Here is a 19,337-nt window from a genome sequence, read left to right on the forward strand (position 1 = left end):
GAACATTCTCACTAGTCTAAACTAACCAAGGATTCAAATTAAGGATATTATTGTTTTCTGCTTAGAGTTAATGATGTGCTAAAGTAAAGAACAAATGGGATAAGTAGGCTCAACATTGATTTACAAAGGATAATGAAAAGGTTAAGGTCATATGAGTATGTAAGCTCAGTGAAACAAGGCCTAAATCATATAAGTGCATGCATACATCAAACAATGGAAATATAGAATTAAGCAAGACAAAGATCACAATTTTAGAGAGAAAACACACACAAAAAATAAAATATTAGTTGATAAAATGCAACCAATCAAATAGACTCAAAATCTCACAAGGTTGTGTGTTTGAGCTCTAAACCATGTTCCAAAATAAATTTCTTAAAGCAAGTTTAATAAAAAAATTTTAATTCGAATTAGTAAAATGCTATAAAATAGTTTCTTGGAAAAGGATTTATTACTTCAAACAAGTAGTGGTAAAATATGCACAAATTCGAACAAACATGCAATCAAACATGAAAATGCAACAACGAACTAACAAAGTAAATAAAATATTGGTGTTGAGAAGAAAATAACTAACCCACGAAAGTCGGTATCGACCTCCCACACTTAAAGATTGCACCATCCTCGGTGCATGCAAAGAAGTTCAAGTGGACGGGCTGCTACAACTGATACTTTTCTCCAAAGAATGTGCAGATGGACTTGTCTGTCACCCCATTGAGAAGCTTCTCCATTCCCTTCTCAGTGGCCATCCTAAAAGAAGAGAAAAAGGAAGAACATAACCCAGAAACAAAGATAAGGAAATAAATAAAATATGGGTGGGTTAATGCCGAATAATGAGGGTCTCAATTACATGGTAGCTACAACATGCAAGTGAGAAAATAGTAGAAGCAAATTGCATATCAATAGTGCAAAAATTGTAACAAAGGGAAAGAGATAGTGGGTCATGAAAGACAATATCAATTCATGTCAATGCAAAAGAAATACAAGTATCATAAAAGATTAGCATTGACTTAAATAATATTACCCAATCAGAATAAAACAAGTCATGAAGCACCAGAATAATACAGAAGATATTCAACAGTTGAATAAGAACATTTAACACCAATGGTAAAATAATAACTTAGAAAAGAAAATAAAAATATGCACAAAATTAAAATGCAATGAATGAAAGTATGCAAATGTAAAAAGTAAATGAGAATGAAAGAGAATAAGGATGAGAAGGGAGGAGAAATGAAGAAGAAGAAAGTACGAATGGAGGGAGAAAGAAGGAGAAAGGAGAGAAGAAAGAAGTAAGAAATGAAAAACCGGGCGCGATGCGTGCGCATACATCATGCGTACGCATGAAAACGGAAACGGCCGTGCGACACGCACGCGTGGTCGGTGAAAAATGCATTCTGACACGTGAGCATCGGTCACACGTATGCGTGACTACACGCGCAATTCCAGCACCATGGCCGCACAACTCTCTGTTCAATTCACTATTTTACGCCGATTTCTATGCCCACGCGTACGTGTTGTTGAAGCTTACGCGTGGATTGAAAAATTTGTAGGGGACGCGTACGCATGCCTCACGCATACGCGTGGGGTGGCCTGTGCGCTTGGCACCCCTCCTGTGCGTCTCCATTGCAACTCTCTGTTCATTTTATTAATATTGCGAACCTGCATGTGACGCGTGCACGTCATCGACGCTTACGCGTCGATCGCAGTTTTTTGTTTTTTTGTTTTTGTTTTTTAGACAACTAAACCATGAATTAAACGAAATAACCATATCTAAAAACAAAAATAAAAATCTAACTTATTACTAATATAAATAAAAGGGAAATTAGAAAGAATTTACCATGGTGGGGTGTCTCCCACCTAGCACTTTTGGTTTAAGTCCTTAAGTTAGATATTTGGTGAGCTCCTTGTCATAGTGGCTTGTGCTTGAACTCATCTTGAAACTTCCACCAACGCTTGGACTTCCAATAAGCTTTAACATTCCCAAGTGAATTCACCAAGCCTTGATGAAGTTCTTCACAAGCTTTGAGCTCCCAAAATTGATCCTCTTGTATGCCGGGATCCCAAATCTTGTTTCTACACCCGTCTGTAAGTTGGTCATCGTTGTTCCAACCGGGTGGCAAGCAAGCCAAATTCTCAATGCAATACCAAACTCTTCTCTTTGATCCAACCAAGTGATCAGAAGTCCAACCCTTGCATCTAGCTCTTGAAGTCTCAACCTTGATGAGCCTTGATTTGCAACTCCAACCACTAAACATCCTTCTCTTATGCTTAATTCCACAAAGCTTCCTAAGTTGGCCGTCCGTTTCAAGAATACCATACTCAAGTGGGATAGGAAGGCGAATAGAGATAAGTTTTACCCACTTAAATGAAGGAGTAGATAGAAACCTAGGTAGAGAAGTTTCCAACGATCTTGACAAAGCATGTTCAACTCCCGTCCATCCTTTCCGAAGGACTTCCACTTCGACATCATTCTCAAACTTACTCAGAGAAGGTTCTTCATACCCAAGGAGTTCATTTGCAGATGTAGATTCATCACTAGGAAGACTTGATTCATGATCATCATCACCAAGGGAACTTTCTTCTTGGTCTATCCCATCCAATTCTTTATAGGGAATATGCCATGGAAGTTGTGCACTATCCTCTGTGACATCAATTTCAATCTTCTTGGAAGAATATTCTACAACTCTTGATTTCCATGGAGGTTCGGCATCTCCTAAGTCTTCAACCACTTCTTCCTCTTCAACTATTATGGCTTCCTCCACTTGTTCCAATTCAAAGGCACATTCCTCACTTTCCACCGGAGTCTCTAGTGTCTCCTTCATGCTACGCTCTTCTATTGATTCTCCACATGTAGTCGTGGGAGTGCTTTGAGTGTTGATGTGCAGAGAGGCTAAGTTACCTACTACCTCAGTCAAGGTAGCTATGAATTCTTGTGTCCTCTTTTGCATCTCTCTTTGCTCTTGAAGAAGAATACTTAGAGTGTCATCCATTGAAGATTGGGGTGGATATGAGGGTTCATTGCATGGGAGGAAAGGTTCATGATATGAGGGTGGTTCATCATAATCAGGTTGTGGTAGTTCAACACTCTCTATCTTTTTCACTTGTTGCACAACACACTTCAATCCCTTGTTCTCAAGTTGAGATTCTTTAGCCATTAGAGCTTTGTGTGCTTTCCGGCTTTCCACTCGCTCTATTTGATGGATGGTTTCTTGAAGTTGATCCAGTGTCTCCTTGAGACGATCCCTTGACTCTTGTTTCGCTTGGATAACATGATTAAGATCATATACCTCTTGGATTGATGGATATGGACAAGGTGTATATGAAGGTGGTGGTTCTTGGGAGTAATTGGGTTGGAATTGGGGTGGCTCTATGTATGGTTCATATGGCTCATAAGGTGGTTGGTATGGTGGATAAGGATTAAGATCATATGAGGGTGTTTGGTAGTAGGTGACTTGTGAGTATGGTGGTTCAAAGCTATGTTAAGGAGCGGGTTCATATGCATATGGTGGGGCTTGTTGGGGGTCCACCATAGTTATTGAATTGATATGCATCCTGGAATGGCTCTTGTTCATAGTATGTTGGTGGGGGTTGTTGATTGTCACAGAAAGGTCCACCATAACCATTGTATTAGGATGCATCGTAGAATGGTTGTTGCTCATGGCACATTGGAGGATGTTGTTGCCAAAAGGGTTGATCAAATCCTTGTGGCTTTGATGACTTGCATCATCTACCTTTTTTCTTATATAAAAAGGACCATAAAAGAGCATAATCTCATTTGATCATTGCAATTCATGCATTATTTGATGAATATTATGGTACATTGCTTTGAAATGGGTTTATGCTAATTTTCAGGTGAAAAAGACATCAAAAAGGGAAGAAAACAACAAAACAAGGCTGGGCGTGTGAAACTGGCGTGCCACTTGGAGCAAACGCCACAAAAATGTTCCTGGCATGCCATGCCAATTCTAAATTCCAGAGAAGCACAATTGAACATTTTGCATGGGCGTGGCACGCCAGAAGCTGGGCGTGGCACGCCAGTGTAATTTTCCATAGAGCAATGTTGAAGGCCACTAAAGGGGCGTGGCACGCCTAGCCCATCACATACTGTGGGCGTGCCACTTGAACCATGGGGCGTGGCATGCCAATTCATCCATTCAGAGGGGATCATCACTTGGGCGTGCCACTTGGTATCGAAGGCGTGGCACGCCAGCATCAACTTATCACTTTGGCGTGCCACTTGAAGGCCCAGGCGTGGCACGCCAATCTTAGAAGACCCACACAAAAGGGGCGTGCCACTTGAGCATCAAGGCGTGGCACGCCAGTACAAGATTCCAGAAAGCAAGGTTGAAGGCCAAAAGGGTGGGCGTGCCACTTGATGTCGAAGGCGTGGCACGCCAGCCTCAAATTGTCACTTGGGCATGCCACTTGAAGACCCAGGCATGGCACGCCAACACTCAAGGAAGCCAAAGCAAAGCTGGGCGTGCCACTTGGAGGACCAGGCGTGGCACGCCAATTACTGGACCAAGGCAAATTGCTGGGCATAGCACGCCAGTTATATTTTCCAGAGAGGAAGATAGAAGGCCAACCATATGGGCGTGCCACTTTGTATCGAAGGCGTGGCACGCTAGCCCTAAAATTTCACTTGGGCATGCCACTTGAGTCTCAGGCGTGGCAAGCCAGCATCACCAATCAACCAAGAAGACCTGGGCGTGCCACTTGAGTTCTGGGCATGGCACACCAGCGAAGGAACCAAGCACACAAATGGAGCGTGGCACCGCAAACCCTGGGCGTGCCACGCTAATTCAGTTTTCCAGAGAGAAAGACCAAGCACACACAATAGGCGTGGCACGCCAGACCTTAGGCGTCCCATGCTAGTTCAACTTTCCAGAAGCAAGAAGAAAAGGGAGAAGGCCTGGGCGTGCCACTTGAGGTCGAAGGCGTGGCACGCCAAGCTACACAAGTAATTAAAGAACCTTGGGCATGCCACTTGGGCTCGAAGGCGTGGCACGCCAGGGATGCCAATGAAGGAGGGCGTGCCACTTGAAGAGTTGGGCGTGGCACGCCAAGCCAGAATTAGAGCTGTGCATGGCACGCCACTGAAGCGCCAATCATACGCCAGCTGGAAGATCATGTTTATTGAGTTTCTTTTCCCTCCAAATTGTAATTTTCTTTTCACTTTTGTATTTTCTTTATTTTCTAGTGCTAGGAGTAGTATAAATAACCCCTAAAAGTACTGAGAAGGAGTTAAGCAGTTGAGCTATTAGTTATAGTTAGATTTACTTTTCACTTTATCATCTCTTCCATCTCTTGTACTTTTCTTTGAGCTATGAGTAGCTAAATTCCCTCTCATTGAGGGAGGGAGCTCTGTTGTACTTGATGGATTAATGATAGTGAATTTCTTTTTCTCTTCATCCTCTCTTTGATTTGCTGGAAGGAATTTTGTTTTAATGATAGTGTTCAATCACCTTGGAAAAGGGATTGAATGCAAAATGGGTTTCATGGGAACCTTGGAAAAGGAAACATGAAACCAAGCTAGAAATCCATTCTCACACTTGAGTAGGATCTAGGTTTTGGTGTTTGGATATGGTGACATATAATCATCCCTCTACTTGGACCTATGATGATGTGTGGTATAATCAGGGACCAAACATATCTCTCTTCATGAGCAATTAGACCAAGGAATTGGCTATTGATCAAGATCTGAGAGATTGAGTCACCAAGGGATTGGGGCTCAATCAATCATGATTGCCAAGAGGTCAGTGAGTTGCATGATTGAAGAGGATATGAGCTGGATTTAATCCAAAGATACAACATCTCCTGATCTCAATGAATTCCCCTATTCTTATCTTCCATTCTCTTTATAGCTTTCTTTATATTCTGCAAATCCCCATTCCCATTTACTTTTGAGTCATTTATGTTCCTACATTTTATATTATTGCCATTTCTGTTTCTGCACTTTACTGCTTATGTTTACTTTTGAGCCATTTATGTTTCTGCCCATTTACAATTCTGCACTCACAATTCATTCTGCTTAGCTTAACTAATTCACCAATGAATTAAAGTTGCTCAAATCTACCAATCTCTGTGGATATGATCCCACTCCACTGTGGGTTATTACTTGACGATAAATTTTGGTGCGCTTGCCAAAAGAACGGATTCATCATTTTTATATGGGGTGTGAATTCGACTCATCAGGCTCCTCCCATCTTTGATTCTCCCAACCTTGATGCATATTCTCATTGTACATTCCATTCCCTACAACAAAATTTGAACTAAACTCATAGCCAAAGGGGTGAGAATTCATAGTTGCAAGTAAAAATAAAAGCTAATAAAAAAATAAGCAACAAAGTCCTAAAACTAAGAAAAACTAACAAATAAGCAAAAGACAAATATGTACAATAACCAATAATAAGGCACACATTTGTAATTCCCCGGTAACGGCGCCAAAAATTGATGGGGTAAAAATCGTCGGTAAAGAATTCACAAAAATAAGCGAGTTGTAAGTATAGATCTAAACCGAAAATTAAACCTCAATCAAATTTAATTTGTTTGTCACTTAAGCGAACCCAATAAAATTAACCAAAGTATTAAACCTCGGGTCATCTCTCAAGGAATTGCAGGGAAGTGTACTTATAATTGGTTATGAGATAATATATTTTTGGGTTTTTAAATGTTGGACAAGGAATATAAATGACAAGGAAATAAACTAATAATTAAGAAAAGTCCTAGCAAGGATTGATAATTAGAATTCCTATCCCCATTATCATAGTCACTTGTGATGGTAATTGCCTTTTGCTCTCACTTAGTTAACCTCTAACAATTGAAGGTAAGTCAAGTGAGAAATTCAACTTGAGTTCACAAGTCCTGATCAAAGATTAGAGTTAGTGAAGCTTAAGTCAAGTAGCAACTTTCAAGAGTCTCCAAATTACTCAATTCAAGCTAAGAACATAAAAAAGCTAACTTAAAATCCAACCAAGCATTTTATCAAACACTTGGTGGGCGCAAAATAAAAGCATAGAAAAATGATAGAAAATGTAAAATCTAAAACCAACAATTGCAAGCATCAATGATAATAAATAAAGAAAGAAGCAATAAACATGAAATACCTAAAATTGCATTAAAAGTGAAATCAAATCTAACATGAGAATTCATAAACTAAAGTGGCAACATAAAGTAATCAATAAGGGGAATAAATAAGCTAGAATGTTAGAACAATTAAAAGTAGAAGAGAAACTAAATTGAAATAAGATAGAATTCAGAAATTGAAAAGGAATAAAACTAAGAACCCTAAAACCTAGAGAGAGGAGAGAGCCTCTCTCTCTAGAAAACTATATCTAAAACCTAAAATTATGTGAATTAAAGTTGAATGAATGATTCCCCCACTCTGCAGCCTCTATTATGTGTTTTCGGACTTGGAACTGGGCCAAAAGGAGCCCAAAAATCGCCCCCAGCGTCTTCTGTGTAATGCAGCACATGATGCTCTGTCACACGTACGCGTCGCTTGGCAAAAATCCTGGTCACGCATACGCGTCAGTCACGTGTACGAGTCGCTGCCAGCTTCTCAAAACACCATTTTCTTGCGTTCCTTCCACTTTTGCATGCTTCCTTTCCATCCTCTAAGCCATTCCTGCCCTATAAACCCTGAAAACACTTAACAAACATATCACGACATCGAATGGTAATAAGAGAGGATTAAACATAGCAAATTTAAGGCTAAAGAAGCATGTTTTCAATCATAGCACAAAATTAGAAAGGAAAATGTAAAACATGCGAATTCTATGAATAAGTGTGAGAATAGTGGATAAAATCCACTCAATTAAGCACAAGATAAACCCTAAAAATGGGGTTTATCATTTGTGCTTGAATTCTTTCTTGAATACCCACCAATCTTGCATATCCAATATATTCACTAGGATCCCAAACTAGGCACACAAAGCCTTCAAGCAAAAGTTGTTGATTGTTGAAGTGAATTTCAGGGTCCCAAATCTTGTTTTTGCATCCGTCTTCAAGTTGATCTTTGTGGTTTCACTCGGGTGACAAGCAAGCCAAATTCTCAATTAGACATCCAAACACCCTCCTAAATCCAATCAATTGAGCGTGACTCCAACCCTTGCACCTAAACCTTGATGATGCAACCACAATGAACCTAGAATGGTGTTTCCAACTACTAACCATCTCCCTTTTTCTCTTAAAGCCACAAAGAGCTCTAAGTTGACCATCTGTCTCATGCTATCCATATTCAAGCGAAATAAGAAAGCTTAAGGATATGAAATTTACCCACTTGAATGAAAGAATGGATGGTGATGGCTTGGGGAGACGTATTTCCAATGGTCTTGCAAGTTTCACTCCCTTCTACTCTTCTTTGATTACCTCCACCTCTTGACAACTTGCTTCAATTTCCAATTCTTCCTCACCAAATTCTTCTAGCTCTTCCCTATCACTCAAATCATAAACCGGAGATTGAGTAAAATCTACCTCAATATCAACCTCAAATTCCATGGGGGGAAGACTTTACAAGATCATCAAGGGGATTTGTAAGTGTAGCAAAAAATCATTAATGATGAAATCCACTTCTTGATCAATTTTCCTCAATTCTCTAACCACTTCCTTAACACCAATGATCTCAACTTCCTCCTCTTGTTGTAACTCTTGCTTCAACTCCTTTTTTTCACTTTGAAGCTTCAAGTCCTCTTTCTCATTACACTCCTCAACTAGTCTCCCCCATTTAATATTGGGAGTGTCTTGATTACATGAGCATAGGTGGGAGGCTATGCGGTTAACAACTTCAGTCATGGTATCCACCATGATTTCCAACCCCTTTAGCTCCTTTTAATCCTCTTCTTCTTGCTTTTGAATACGAGAATAAAGATCTTTTTGTTCTCGCATTAAGGGTTGGAGAACTTCATTTAATGAAGGAGATGGTGAAGAGAATGGCTTATTGTTTGGGAGGAAAGTTTCATAATTGGAAGGTGGTTCATATTGGTAAAAGTATGGAGGTGGTGTACATGGAGAAGGTGGTTCTTGGGGGTATTGATGTTGGAATAGTGATGGCTCTAGATATGGCTCATATGGTCATTGGTATGGTGGGTATGGGTTAGGATCATATGGAGGTGAATAGTAGAATGGGACTTGTAAGTAAGATTGACAACAATATTGAGGGTTTGATTCATAATTGTGCACATTATGGGGTAGATTATTACCATAAGAGACCGAAGGAGGTTGTTGCCATGAAGATTGCTCATAACCGTAGGGCTCCTCCTTAACTTAATTTTTATTCCCATAATGTGATCCTTCATTGAAGCTTTCATTCCCTACAACATAATTGTAGCCAAACTCAGCCAAAGGGATGAGAATTCATAGTAGCAAAAGGAAATAAAAACAAAGAACTAATAAGAAACAAAGAAACAAAATCCTAACTACTAACTCAAACAAGCAAACAAACAAAGAGCAAACTATTCACAATATTCACATATATACAATACCCAATAACAAGCATACATTGCAATTCCCCAGCAACAGCGCCAAAAACTTGGTGTGAAGATTTATACCGGTTTGGAATTTAATAAAATAATTTCGTTGTGAGCATAACCCAAACCTACAATCGATCCTCACATCAAAGTTTAATTTTGGTTGTCACAAGTTTAACCCAATAAAAATAACCGAGAGTATTACTCCTGAGTTGTTCTCCCTAGGAATTGCAATCGAATACTCAATTATTGGTTATGAGGTTCACAAAGGTAGGTTGATGATAAAAAGCAAGAAATTAAATGGCAAGAAAATAAATCAAGTAACTAAAGATAACAAATAATAAAGAGGCATTCATAGCAAGAATTAAGAATCAAGGCTTTCTATCCTAGTCATTAATCATGACACAATAATTGCCAAGAGATAATCCTATTTCGTTATCTCCAACATCGGGAGAAAATCAAATAAGACTAGCTAATCTCAATCCATAAGTCCTAATCAACTTACTAATTGAATTAGCAAAATATTAGAGTCAATGGAAATAATATTAACTAACAACTCTAGATCAGCAACATAAGTTGGGTATTAATGACTCAAGAGTACCTAATTTCTCTTTTCAAGCCAAGAATGCTCAAAAACTACTCTAAACCTAAGCCAAGTATTTTATCAAACACTTGGTGTGCATAAAAATAAAAGCATAGTAAATTGCAACAAATATAAACCCTAAACTACTAAATGCAAGATGACAATAACAACAACTCAAACAAACATTAATAACATGAAAACATCAACATTGCATTAAATGGCAATAAAAATTAACAAGAGTTCATAAAACTAAAAAGTAGCTCAAAAGAGAAATTAATAAGAAGAAATAAGAGAATTAAACTACTAGAGCATGAAAATGTAAAGAGAACTACACTAAAAAAAGAATTAAAATCTGAAATTAAAGAGAAAATTAACCTAAGAATCCTAATTCTAGAGAGAAGAGGGAGCTTCTCTCTCTAGAAAACTATCCTAAAACATGTTTCTATCTATCCATAATTTCTCCCCCTTCATCATTCTTCAATTTGGCATGAAATAGCTTCAGAAATGAGTTGGATTGGGCTTGGAAAGCCCTGAAATCGCTGGTCACATGTTCATATTAATGAGGCAAGTTTTTTCCCAGTATGCGTATGCATACTATAAGCATGCATATGCATACGTCTTAACCCAGCGTCTACTTTGGCAAATTGCATATCATTTTAAAGTTTCAGATGTAAAATTTCCAACGCAACTATAACCGCCTCATTTGGACCTTTGTAGCTCAAGTTATGATCAATTTAGTATCAAGAGGTCAGGGTTGACAGCTCCACACATCCTTCATTTCTTCATGAATTCTCTACTTTTGCATACTTTTCCTTCATTCTTCCAAGCCATCCTTGTCTTCTAAAACTTCAATCACTTAAACAAACATATCAAAGCATCAAATGGAATAAGGATGAATTAAAATTAGAAAATTAAGGGCATAAAAAGCATGTTTTCACTCTTAAAAACAAATTAGGAAGAATTCACAAAACCATGCTATTTCAATGAATAAATGTGAGAATAGTTGATAAAATCTACTAAATTCAACACAAGATAAACTCTAAAAATGGGGTTTATCATTGATTGTCATAGTTTTTTCTATTTCTTGCAATTTATGAAGTTTTATGTTTATGTACACCAAGTATTTAATAAAATATTTTCTTTAGTCATGGAGTAGATTTTTTTTCTTTTCTTGGCTTGAGGTTGAGAAATTAGGTGACCTTGAGTCATTGATGTCCAATATTAATTGGTAATTTAGGGTTGTTAATTAATCTTGTTTCTATTGACGCTAATCTTTTACTAATTCAATTAGTAAGTTAGTTAGAACTTATGGATTAGGATTAATTATGCCTATTTGACTTTTCTCAATATGTAGATGGTGACAAAGTGGGATTAACTCTTCATAATTGTCATATTTGTGGTCAATGATAAAGATAATAATCCTTGACTCATCAACCCTAGCCAAAGACTTTTAGCACTTGAATTTGATTATTTTTACTTGTCATTTGCCTTCATTGTTCTTAGTTTAATTGCCTTGGATATTCAGTTATTATTTACATATTTAATTTCTTATAATTTAAATTCTCGTTTATTACGATCAAACCTCTAGTCTCTCATAGCCAATGATTAAGCATCCGAATGCAATTCTTAGGGAGAACGAGCTGAGATTAAAACTCTCGGTATTTGTTTTAAATTTGTGACTTCTTTTACTAAACTTTGAAAAGTGTTGAATTTCGGTTTAGAGCTACGACGAGCTTGAGTTTTAAACATGTGAATTTTCTATACTGGTGTTTAGCGCTCATCATTTTTTAGCGCCGTTGCCGGAGAGTTTCAATGTGTGTTTGTTATTGTGTGCTTGTTATTGGCTATTCTGACACAAGGACCCATAGAAAGAATTTTCCCAATAATTATTATGAAGAATTTGCCCATAGAAAGTTTCTCATCATTCTATGCTAATTATTATGAAGACAACATGGAGAAAGTTTTCCTTTGAGGTTAAGAAATTCCCATAAAGCCAGACAACATTAGAAACATCCTCAATATTTAGTGGCTTTCACAGGAAAAGGATGAATATGCTAAGTTGACAGCCCGGCTAACAGATAAGGTTCAGTGGGATGCTATCCTCTAAAAGCTCTGTGAGCCAAACTCCAATTGGACTTACAACCATAAAGGGGTTCAGATTAGACTGGAGGAAAACCAGCTAAATAAGGAGGCCACCACATGGCTCTATCTGATCTTTAGCTATGGCCACCCAAACACACTTCATGGACATTACAAACGACACTGCAATTATGTTGTATTGCATATTGGATGGAAGGTGGGTGGAACTCCACAAGCTAATCCATAACAAGATGAAGGACACTTTTAAATCCCAAGTGTGTGCTTCCATTCCAGTCTTGTCATGCAATTAGCTGCATCATATGACATTCATCTGCAGGAGAAAAATTGACAGTTGAGACCTCGGAGGGGGACAAGATCATTCTGAGAGGGTTGAAGTTCAAGGGTGAAGTTGCTGAATCATCAAGACCTCAGTGTCGCCAGTCTACCTCTGAGGGTTCTTCTTCGAACCTGATGGCAGCCATCTGGCAGAGGCTCACATGCATGGAGACTCGGATCATGCACCATTTGGCGAGCAATGACCATCGCAACAAGCGACAAAGTGAGTAGATTATAAAGATGCTTAAAGGACAAGATCCGGGTCCAGAGGAGCCAGATACACCGGAGGAGGAGATTGAGCAGCCTACTGACCAAGAGAGCGGAGCGAAGAGGAGCAAGACGAATCTACAGAGGTCGAGATGGATGATAAAGAGGACTCTTTCCACTCCACATGACTTCATGAAGCACTAAGGACAATGTGATAAACCCATATTTTATGATTCATCTTGTGCTCAAATTGAATATTTTTATCAATTCTTCACCCACTTATTCATATGGATTGCATGGTTTTACTTTCCCTTTCTTATTTTATGATATATGTGAAAAACATGTTTCCTATGCTTTAAAAATATTAATTTTAATTATCCTTTATTACCATTCGAAGCCGTAATTTGTGTGTTAAGTATTTTCAGGCCTCATAGGGCAGGAAAGGCTCAAAGGACGAAAAGGAAACATACAAAAATGGAAGGAAAGCACAAAAATGGTGTTTTGAAGAAAAGGCAGCGACACAAACGCATGGACGATGCGAACGCGTGCCTAGCGCGAAATGGTATCGACACAAACGCGTGACTGACGCGGACGCGTGCCTTGAGCAGAATGCAAATGACGTGTACGTGTGACTGACGCATACGCGTGACCAGGAAAACTCCCAGATGACGTGAACGCATGATCCACGCAAATGCGTGACAGACGCCACGTACAAGAATCTGCAGAAAATGCCCCCAGCGATTTCTGGACCCCTTTTTCGGCCCAATTCCAAAACCAGAAACACAGAATATAAGCCAGAGAATGGGGGTATCAAACAAAAACTTAGAGACGAATTACAACTTTCATAATTCATAATTTTAGGATTAGATGTAGTTTTTAGAGAGAGAGGTTCTCTCCTCTCTCTTAGGTTTTAGGATTAGGATTCCTTTTATTTTTATTACTTCAATGCCAGGTTCAACATTCCTTTAATTAATGTTTCTCTTCTATTTTTATTTATTCCAATGCTTTTACTTGTTAATGTTCCAATTTAGCTTATGAACCTTTTCATGTCAAGATTTGAATATTCTATTTAATATTATTTGAGGTATTTCAGATCAATGATTGTCTTATTCTATTTATGATGCTTTCAATTTAATTTAGATTTATTTTCCCCTTTTGGTTTTGGTTAAGTGATTGGTAACACTTGAGTTATCAAACTCAGTTGTTGATTGAAATTGGAATCGCTGATTGATTTGAATCGCTCTAAAAGCTAGTCTTCCCATAGGAGTTGACTAGGACTTGAGGATCAAATTAATCAGTCCACTTGACTTTCCTTTACTTTAGTAAGGGTTGACTAAGTGGGATTGAAAACTGATGAGCGGATAATTTATACGCTTTTCGGCATTGTTTTTAGTATATTTTTAGTAGGATCTAGTTACTTTTTAGGGATGTTTTTATTAGTTTTTATGTTAAATTCACATTTCTGGACTTTACTATGAGTTTGTGTGTTTTTCTGTGATTTCAGGTATTTTCTGGCTGAAATTGAGGGACTTGAGCAAAAATCAGATTCAGAGGTTGAAGAAGGACTGCTGATGCTGTTGGATTCTGACCTCCCTACACTCAAAGTGGATTTTCTAGAGCTACAGAACTCAAAATGGCGCGCTTCCAATTGCGTTGGAAAGTAGACATCTAGGGCTTTCTAGCAATATATAATAGTCCATACTTTGGCTGAGATTAGATGACGCAAAAGGGCGTTGAACGCTAGTTCTACGCTACAGTCTAGAGTTAAACGCCAGAAACACGTTACAAACCAGAGTTGAACGCCAAAAACACGTTATAACTTGGCGTTCAACTCCAAAAGAAGCCTCTGCACGTGTAAACTTTAAGCTCAGCCCAAGCACACACCAAGTGGGCCCCGAAAGTGGATTTATGCATCAATTACTTACTTTTGTAAACCCTAGTAGCTAGTTTAGTATAAATAGGACTTTTTACTATTGTATTAGACATCTTATGATCTTTTGAACCATTTTTAGATCAGATTGATCACGTTGGGGGCTGGCCTCTCGGCCATGCCTGAACCTTCATCACTTATGTATTTTCAACGGTAGAGTTTCTACACTCCATAGATTAAGGTGTGGAGCTCTGCTGTTCCTCATGATTTAATGCAAAGTACTATTGTTTTTCTATTCAATTTAACTTATTCCGCTTCTAAGGTATCCATTCGCACCCAAGAACATGATGAATGTGATGATTATGTGACGCTCATCATCATTCTCACTTATGAATGCGTGCCTGACAAACACTTCCGTTCTACATGCAAACAAGCTAGAATGAGTATCTCTTAGATATCTAATACAGAGGACCGAGTCCGAGATATTAGTATCTTCGTGGTATAAGTTAGAACCCATGGATGGCCATTCTTGAGATCCGGAAAGTCTAAACCTTGTCTGTGGTATTCCGAGTAGGATCTGGGAAGGGATGGCTGTGACGAACTTCAAACTCACGAGTGCTGGGCGTAGTGACAGACGCAAAAGGATAGTAAATCCTATTCCAGTATGATCGAGAACCTCCAGATGATTAGCCATGCTGTGACAGAGCATTTGGACCATTTTCACAGAGAGGATGAGATGTAGCCATTGACAACGGTGATGCCCTTACAGAAAGCTTGCCATGGAAAGGAGTAAGACTGATTGGATGAAGACAGCAGGAAAGCAGAGGTTCAGAGGAACGAAAGCATCTCTATACGCTTATCTGAAATTCTAACAAATGAATTACATAAGTATTTCTATCTTTATTTTCTATTTATTATTATTATTCGAAAACTCCATAACCATTTGATATCCGCCTGACTGAGATTTACAAGGTGACCATAGCTTGCTTCATATCAACAATCTCCGTGAGATCGACCCTTACTCACGTAAGGTTTTATTACTTGGACGACCCAGTGCACTTGCTGGTTAGTTGTGCGAAGTTGTGAAGTTATGTTTGGACCATGGTATTGTGCACCAGTTTGTTGGCGCCATTGCCAGGGAGAGAACGAACAACAAATTTTACAACCTTAGAGTAACAATTTCGCATACCAAGTTTTTGGTGCCGTTGCCGGGGATTGTTCGAGTTTGGACAATTGACGATTCATCTTGTTGCTCAGATTAGGTAATTTTCTTCTTATTTTATTTTCAAAAAGTTTTCAAAAAATTTTTCAAAAATCTTTCAAAAATTTTCCCTTTGTTTTCAAAAATTATTTCAGAATTTTTAAGAATGAATTCTAGTGTTTCATGAAGCATGTGAAGCCTGGCTGGCTGTAAAGCCATGTCTAAATTCTTTTGGACTGGGGCTTCCAACCCAACATTATCAAGAGCAAGCTAGTTGTTGCTAATCCATCAGCTGCTGTATGCTTGATTTGTCACTTAAAGCTTGGCTGGGCATTGGCCATGTCTAGTGTTTTGGACCAGAGCTTTCATTGAAAGCTTGGCTGGCTAGTGAGCCATGTCTAATTCCTGGACTGAAGCTTTAGACTAAGAATGCAAGATTCCTGGAATTCATATTAAAAATTTTGGAATCCTTATTTTTCTTTTTCAAATTAATTTTCAAAAAATACAAAAAAAAAATTAGAAAATCATAAAAATAAAAAATATTTCATGTTTCTTGTTTGAGTCTTGAGTCAAATTGTAAGTTTGGTGTCAATTGCATACTCATTTTGCATTTTTCGAAAATTCATGCATTCATAGTGTTCTTCATGATCTTCAAGTTGTTCTTGGTAAATCTTCTTGTTTGATCTTGATGTTTTCTTGTTTTGTGTCTTTTCTTGTTTTTCATGTGCATTTTTGCATTCATAGTGTCTGAACATGAAAGATTTCTAAGTTTGGTATCTTGCATGTTTTCTTTGCATATAAAATTTTCAAAAATAAGTTCTTGATGTTCATCATGATCTTCAAAGTGTTCTTGGTGTTCATCTTGACATTCATAGCTTCTTGCATGCATTCATTATTTTGATCCAAAATTTTCATGCATTGAGTATTTTTCATGTTTCTCTCTTTCATCATTAAAAATTCAAAAATAAAAAAAATATCTTTTCCTTTTTCACTCATAAATTTCGAAAATTTGAGTTGACTTTTTCAAAACTTTTTAAAAAAACTTAGTTGTTTCTTATGAGTCAAATCAAATTTTCAATTTAAAAATCTTATCTTTTTCAAATCTTTTTCAAAAATCATATCTTTTCCATTTTTTATTTATTTATTTTCGAAAATTTCAAAAATATTTTTAAAAATATTTTTCAAAAATCTTTTTCTTAATTTTATATCATATTTTCGAAAATATCATCAACAATTAATGTTTTGATTCAAAAATTTCAAGTTTGTTACTTACTTGTTAAGAAAGATTCAAACTTTAAATTCTAGAATCATATCTTGTGATTTCTTGTGAGTCAAGTCATTAATTATGATTTTAAAAATCAAATCTTTTTTAAAACTAATTCTAATCATATCTTCCTATCATATCTTTTTTTTTAAATCTTATCTTTTTCAAAAATTTGACTTTCAAATATCTTTTCTAACTTCTTATCTTCTTATCTTTCCAAAATTGATTTTCAAATCTTTTTCAACTAACTAACTCTCTCTCTAATTTTCGAAAATCTCTTCCCTCTTTTTCAAAAATTCTTTTTAATTAAATAGTTATTTCAATTTTCAATTTTAATTTGATTTCATTCCTAATTTTCGAAAATCACTAACCCCTTTTCAAAATTTTATTTTCGAAAATCCTCCTTCTCTCTCATCTCCTTCTATTTATTTATTCATCTACTAACACTTCATCTCACCCAAATTCGAACCCCCTCTGCCATCTGTGTTCGAATTTTCTCTTCTTCCCTTCTTTACATTACATTCATTTCTTCTTCTACTCACACAGGGGAACCTCTATACCTGGGTAAAAAGGATCCCTATTATTATTATTTTTCTGTTCCCTCTTTTTCATATGAGCAAGAGCAAGGATGATGAGCGGATAATTTATACGCTTTTTGACATTGTTTTTAGTATGTTTTTAGTAGGATCTAGTTACTTTTAGGGATGTTTTCATTACTTTTTATGTTAAATTCACATTTCTGGACTTTACTATGAGTTTGTGTATTTTTCTGTGATTTCAGGTATTTTCTGGCTGAAATTGAGGGACTTGAGCAAAAATCAGATTCAGAGGTTGAAGAAGGACTGCTGATGCTGTTGGATTCTGACCTCCCTGCACTCAGTGGATTTTCTGGAGCTACAGAACTCGAAATGGCGCGCTTCCAATTGCGTTGGAAAGTAGACATCCAGGGCTTTCCAGCAATATATAATAGTCCATACTTTGGCCAAGAATAGATGACGTAAACTGGCGTTCAACGCCAGCTTTCTGCCCAAATCTGGCGTCCAGCGCCAGAAAAGGATCCAAAACCAGAGTTGAACGCCCAAACTGGCACAAAAACTGGCGTTCAACTCCAAGAAGGACCTCTACACGTGCAACACTCAAGCTCAGCCAAAGAACACACCAAGTGGGCCCCGGAAGTGGATTTATGCATCAATTACTTACTTCTGTAAACCCTAGTAGCTAGTTTATTATAAATAGGACCTTTCACTATTGTATTAGACGTCTTTTTGACCATCTTTGGACGCCTGGTTCTTAGATCAAAGGGGCTGGCCATTCGGTCATGCCTGGACCTTTCACTTATGTAATTTTAACGGTAGAGTTTCTACACTCCATAGATTAAGGTGTGGAGCTATGCTGTTCCTCAAAGATTAATGCAAAGTACTACTATTTTCTATTCAATTCATCTTGTTTCGCTTCCAAGATATTCATTCGTACTTCAATCTGAATGTGATGAATGTGACAATCATCATCATTCCCTATGAACGCGTGCCTGACAACCACTTCTGTTCTACCTTCGATTGAATGAGTATCTCTTAGATCTCTTAATCAGAATCTTCGTGGCGTAAGCTAGAATGATGGCGGCATTCAAGAGAATCCGGAAAGTCTAAACCTTGTCTGTGGTATTCCGAGTAGGATTCAATGAATGAATGACTGTGACGAGCTCCAAACTCGCGATTGCGGGGCGTTAGTGACAGACGCAAAAGGATAGTAAATCCTATTCCAGCATGATCGAGAACCGACAGATGAATAGCCGTGCCGTGACAGGGTGCGTTGACCATTTTCACTGAGAGGATAAGATGAAGCCATTGACAAGGGTGATGCCTCTAGACGATTAGCCGTGCCGTGACAGGGCATTGGATCATTTTCCCGAGAGATGACCGAAAGTAGCCGTTGACAATGGTGATGTATCACATAAAGCCAGCCATGGAAAGGAGTAAGACTGATTGGATGAAGATAGCAGGAAAGCAGAGGTTCAGAGGAACGAAAAGCATCTCCATTCGCTTATCTGAAATTCCTACCAATGATTTACATAAGTACCTCTATCCCTATTCTATTATTTATTATTCGAAAACACCATTATCAATTTATATCTGCCTAACTGAGATTTGCAAGGTGACCATAGCTTGCTTCATACCGACAATCTCCGTGGGATTCGACCCTTACTCACGTAAGGTATTACTTGGACGACCCAGTGCACATGCTGGTTAGTTACACGGAGTTGTGAACCATGGTCTTGGCATCATGTTTTTGGCGCCATTTCCAGGGAAAGAAAGAGCAATGAATTTTACATAATTAAA

General features: G+C 37.8%; 1 protein-coding gene and 1 pseudogene across 1 annotated transcript; one reads left to right on the forward strand and one right to left on the reverse strand.

Annotated features, from left to right (window-relative positions):
- Positions 1–1,901: 1,901 nt before the first annotated feature.
- On the reverse strand, positions 1,902–3,149 carry LOC148553954 (uncharacterized). Its single transcript, XM_088494930.1, has one exon. The coding sequence runs from the start codon at positions 3,147–3,149 to the stop codon at positions 1,902–1,904; it is 1,248 nt and encodes a 415-aa protein (XP_088351056.1).
- Positions 3,150–8,924: 5,775 nt separating this feature from the next.
- Positions 8,925–12,870, forward strand: LOC148553955 (uncharacterized; annotated as a pseudogene).
- Positions 12,871–19,337: the final 6,467 nt, after the last annotated feature.

The sequence above is a fragment of the Arachis ipaensis genome, chromosome B7 (genome assembly GCF_059453495.1).
Source record: "Arachis ipaensis isolate K30076 ecotype BB chromosome B7, ASM5945349v1, whole genome shotgun sequence".
In the NCBI taxonomy this organism is placed as follows: domain Eukaryota; kingdom Viridiplantae; phylum Streptophyta; class Magnoliopsida; order Fabales; family Fabaceae; genus Arachis; species Arachis ipaensis.

What these genes read in the sequence shown, in the direction of transcription:
- LOC148553954 (XM_088494930.1), bottom strand. Translation starts at nt 3,149, where the DNA reads ATGGCTAAAGAATCTCAACTTGAGAACAAGGGATTGAAGTGTGTTGTG.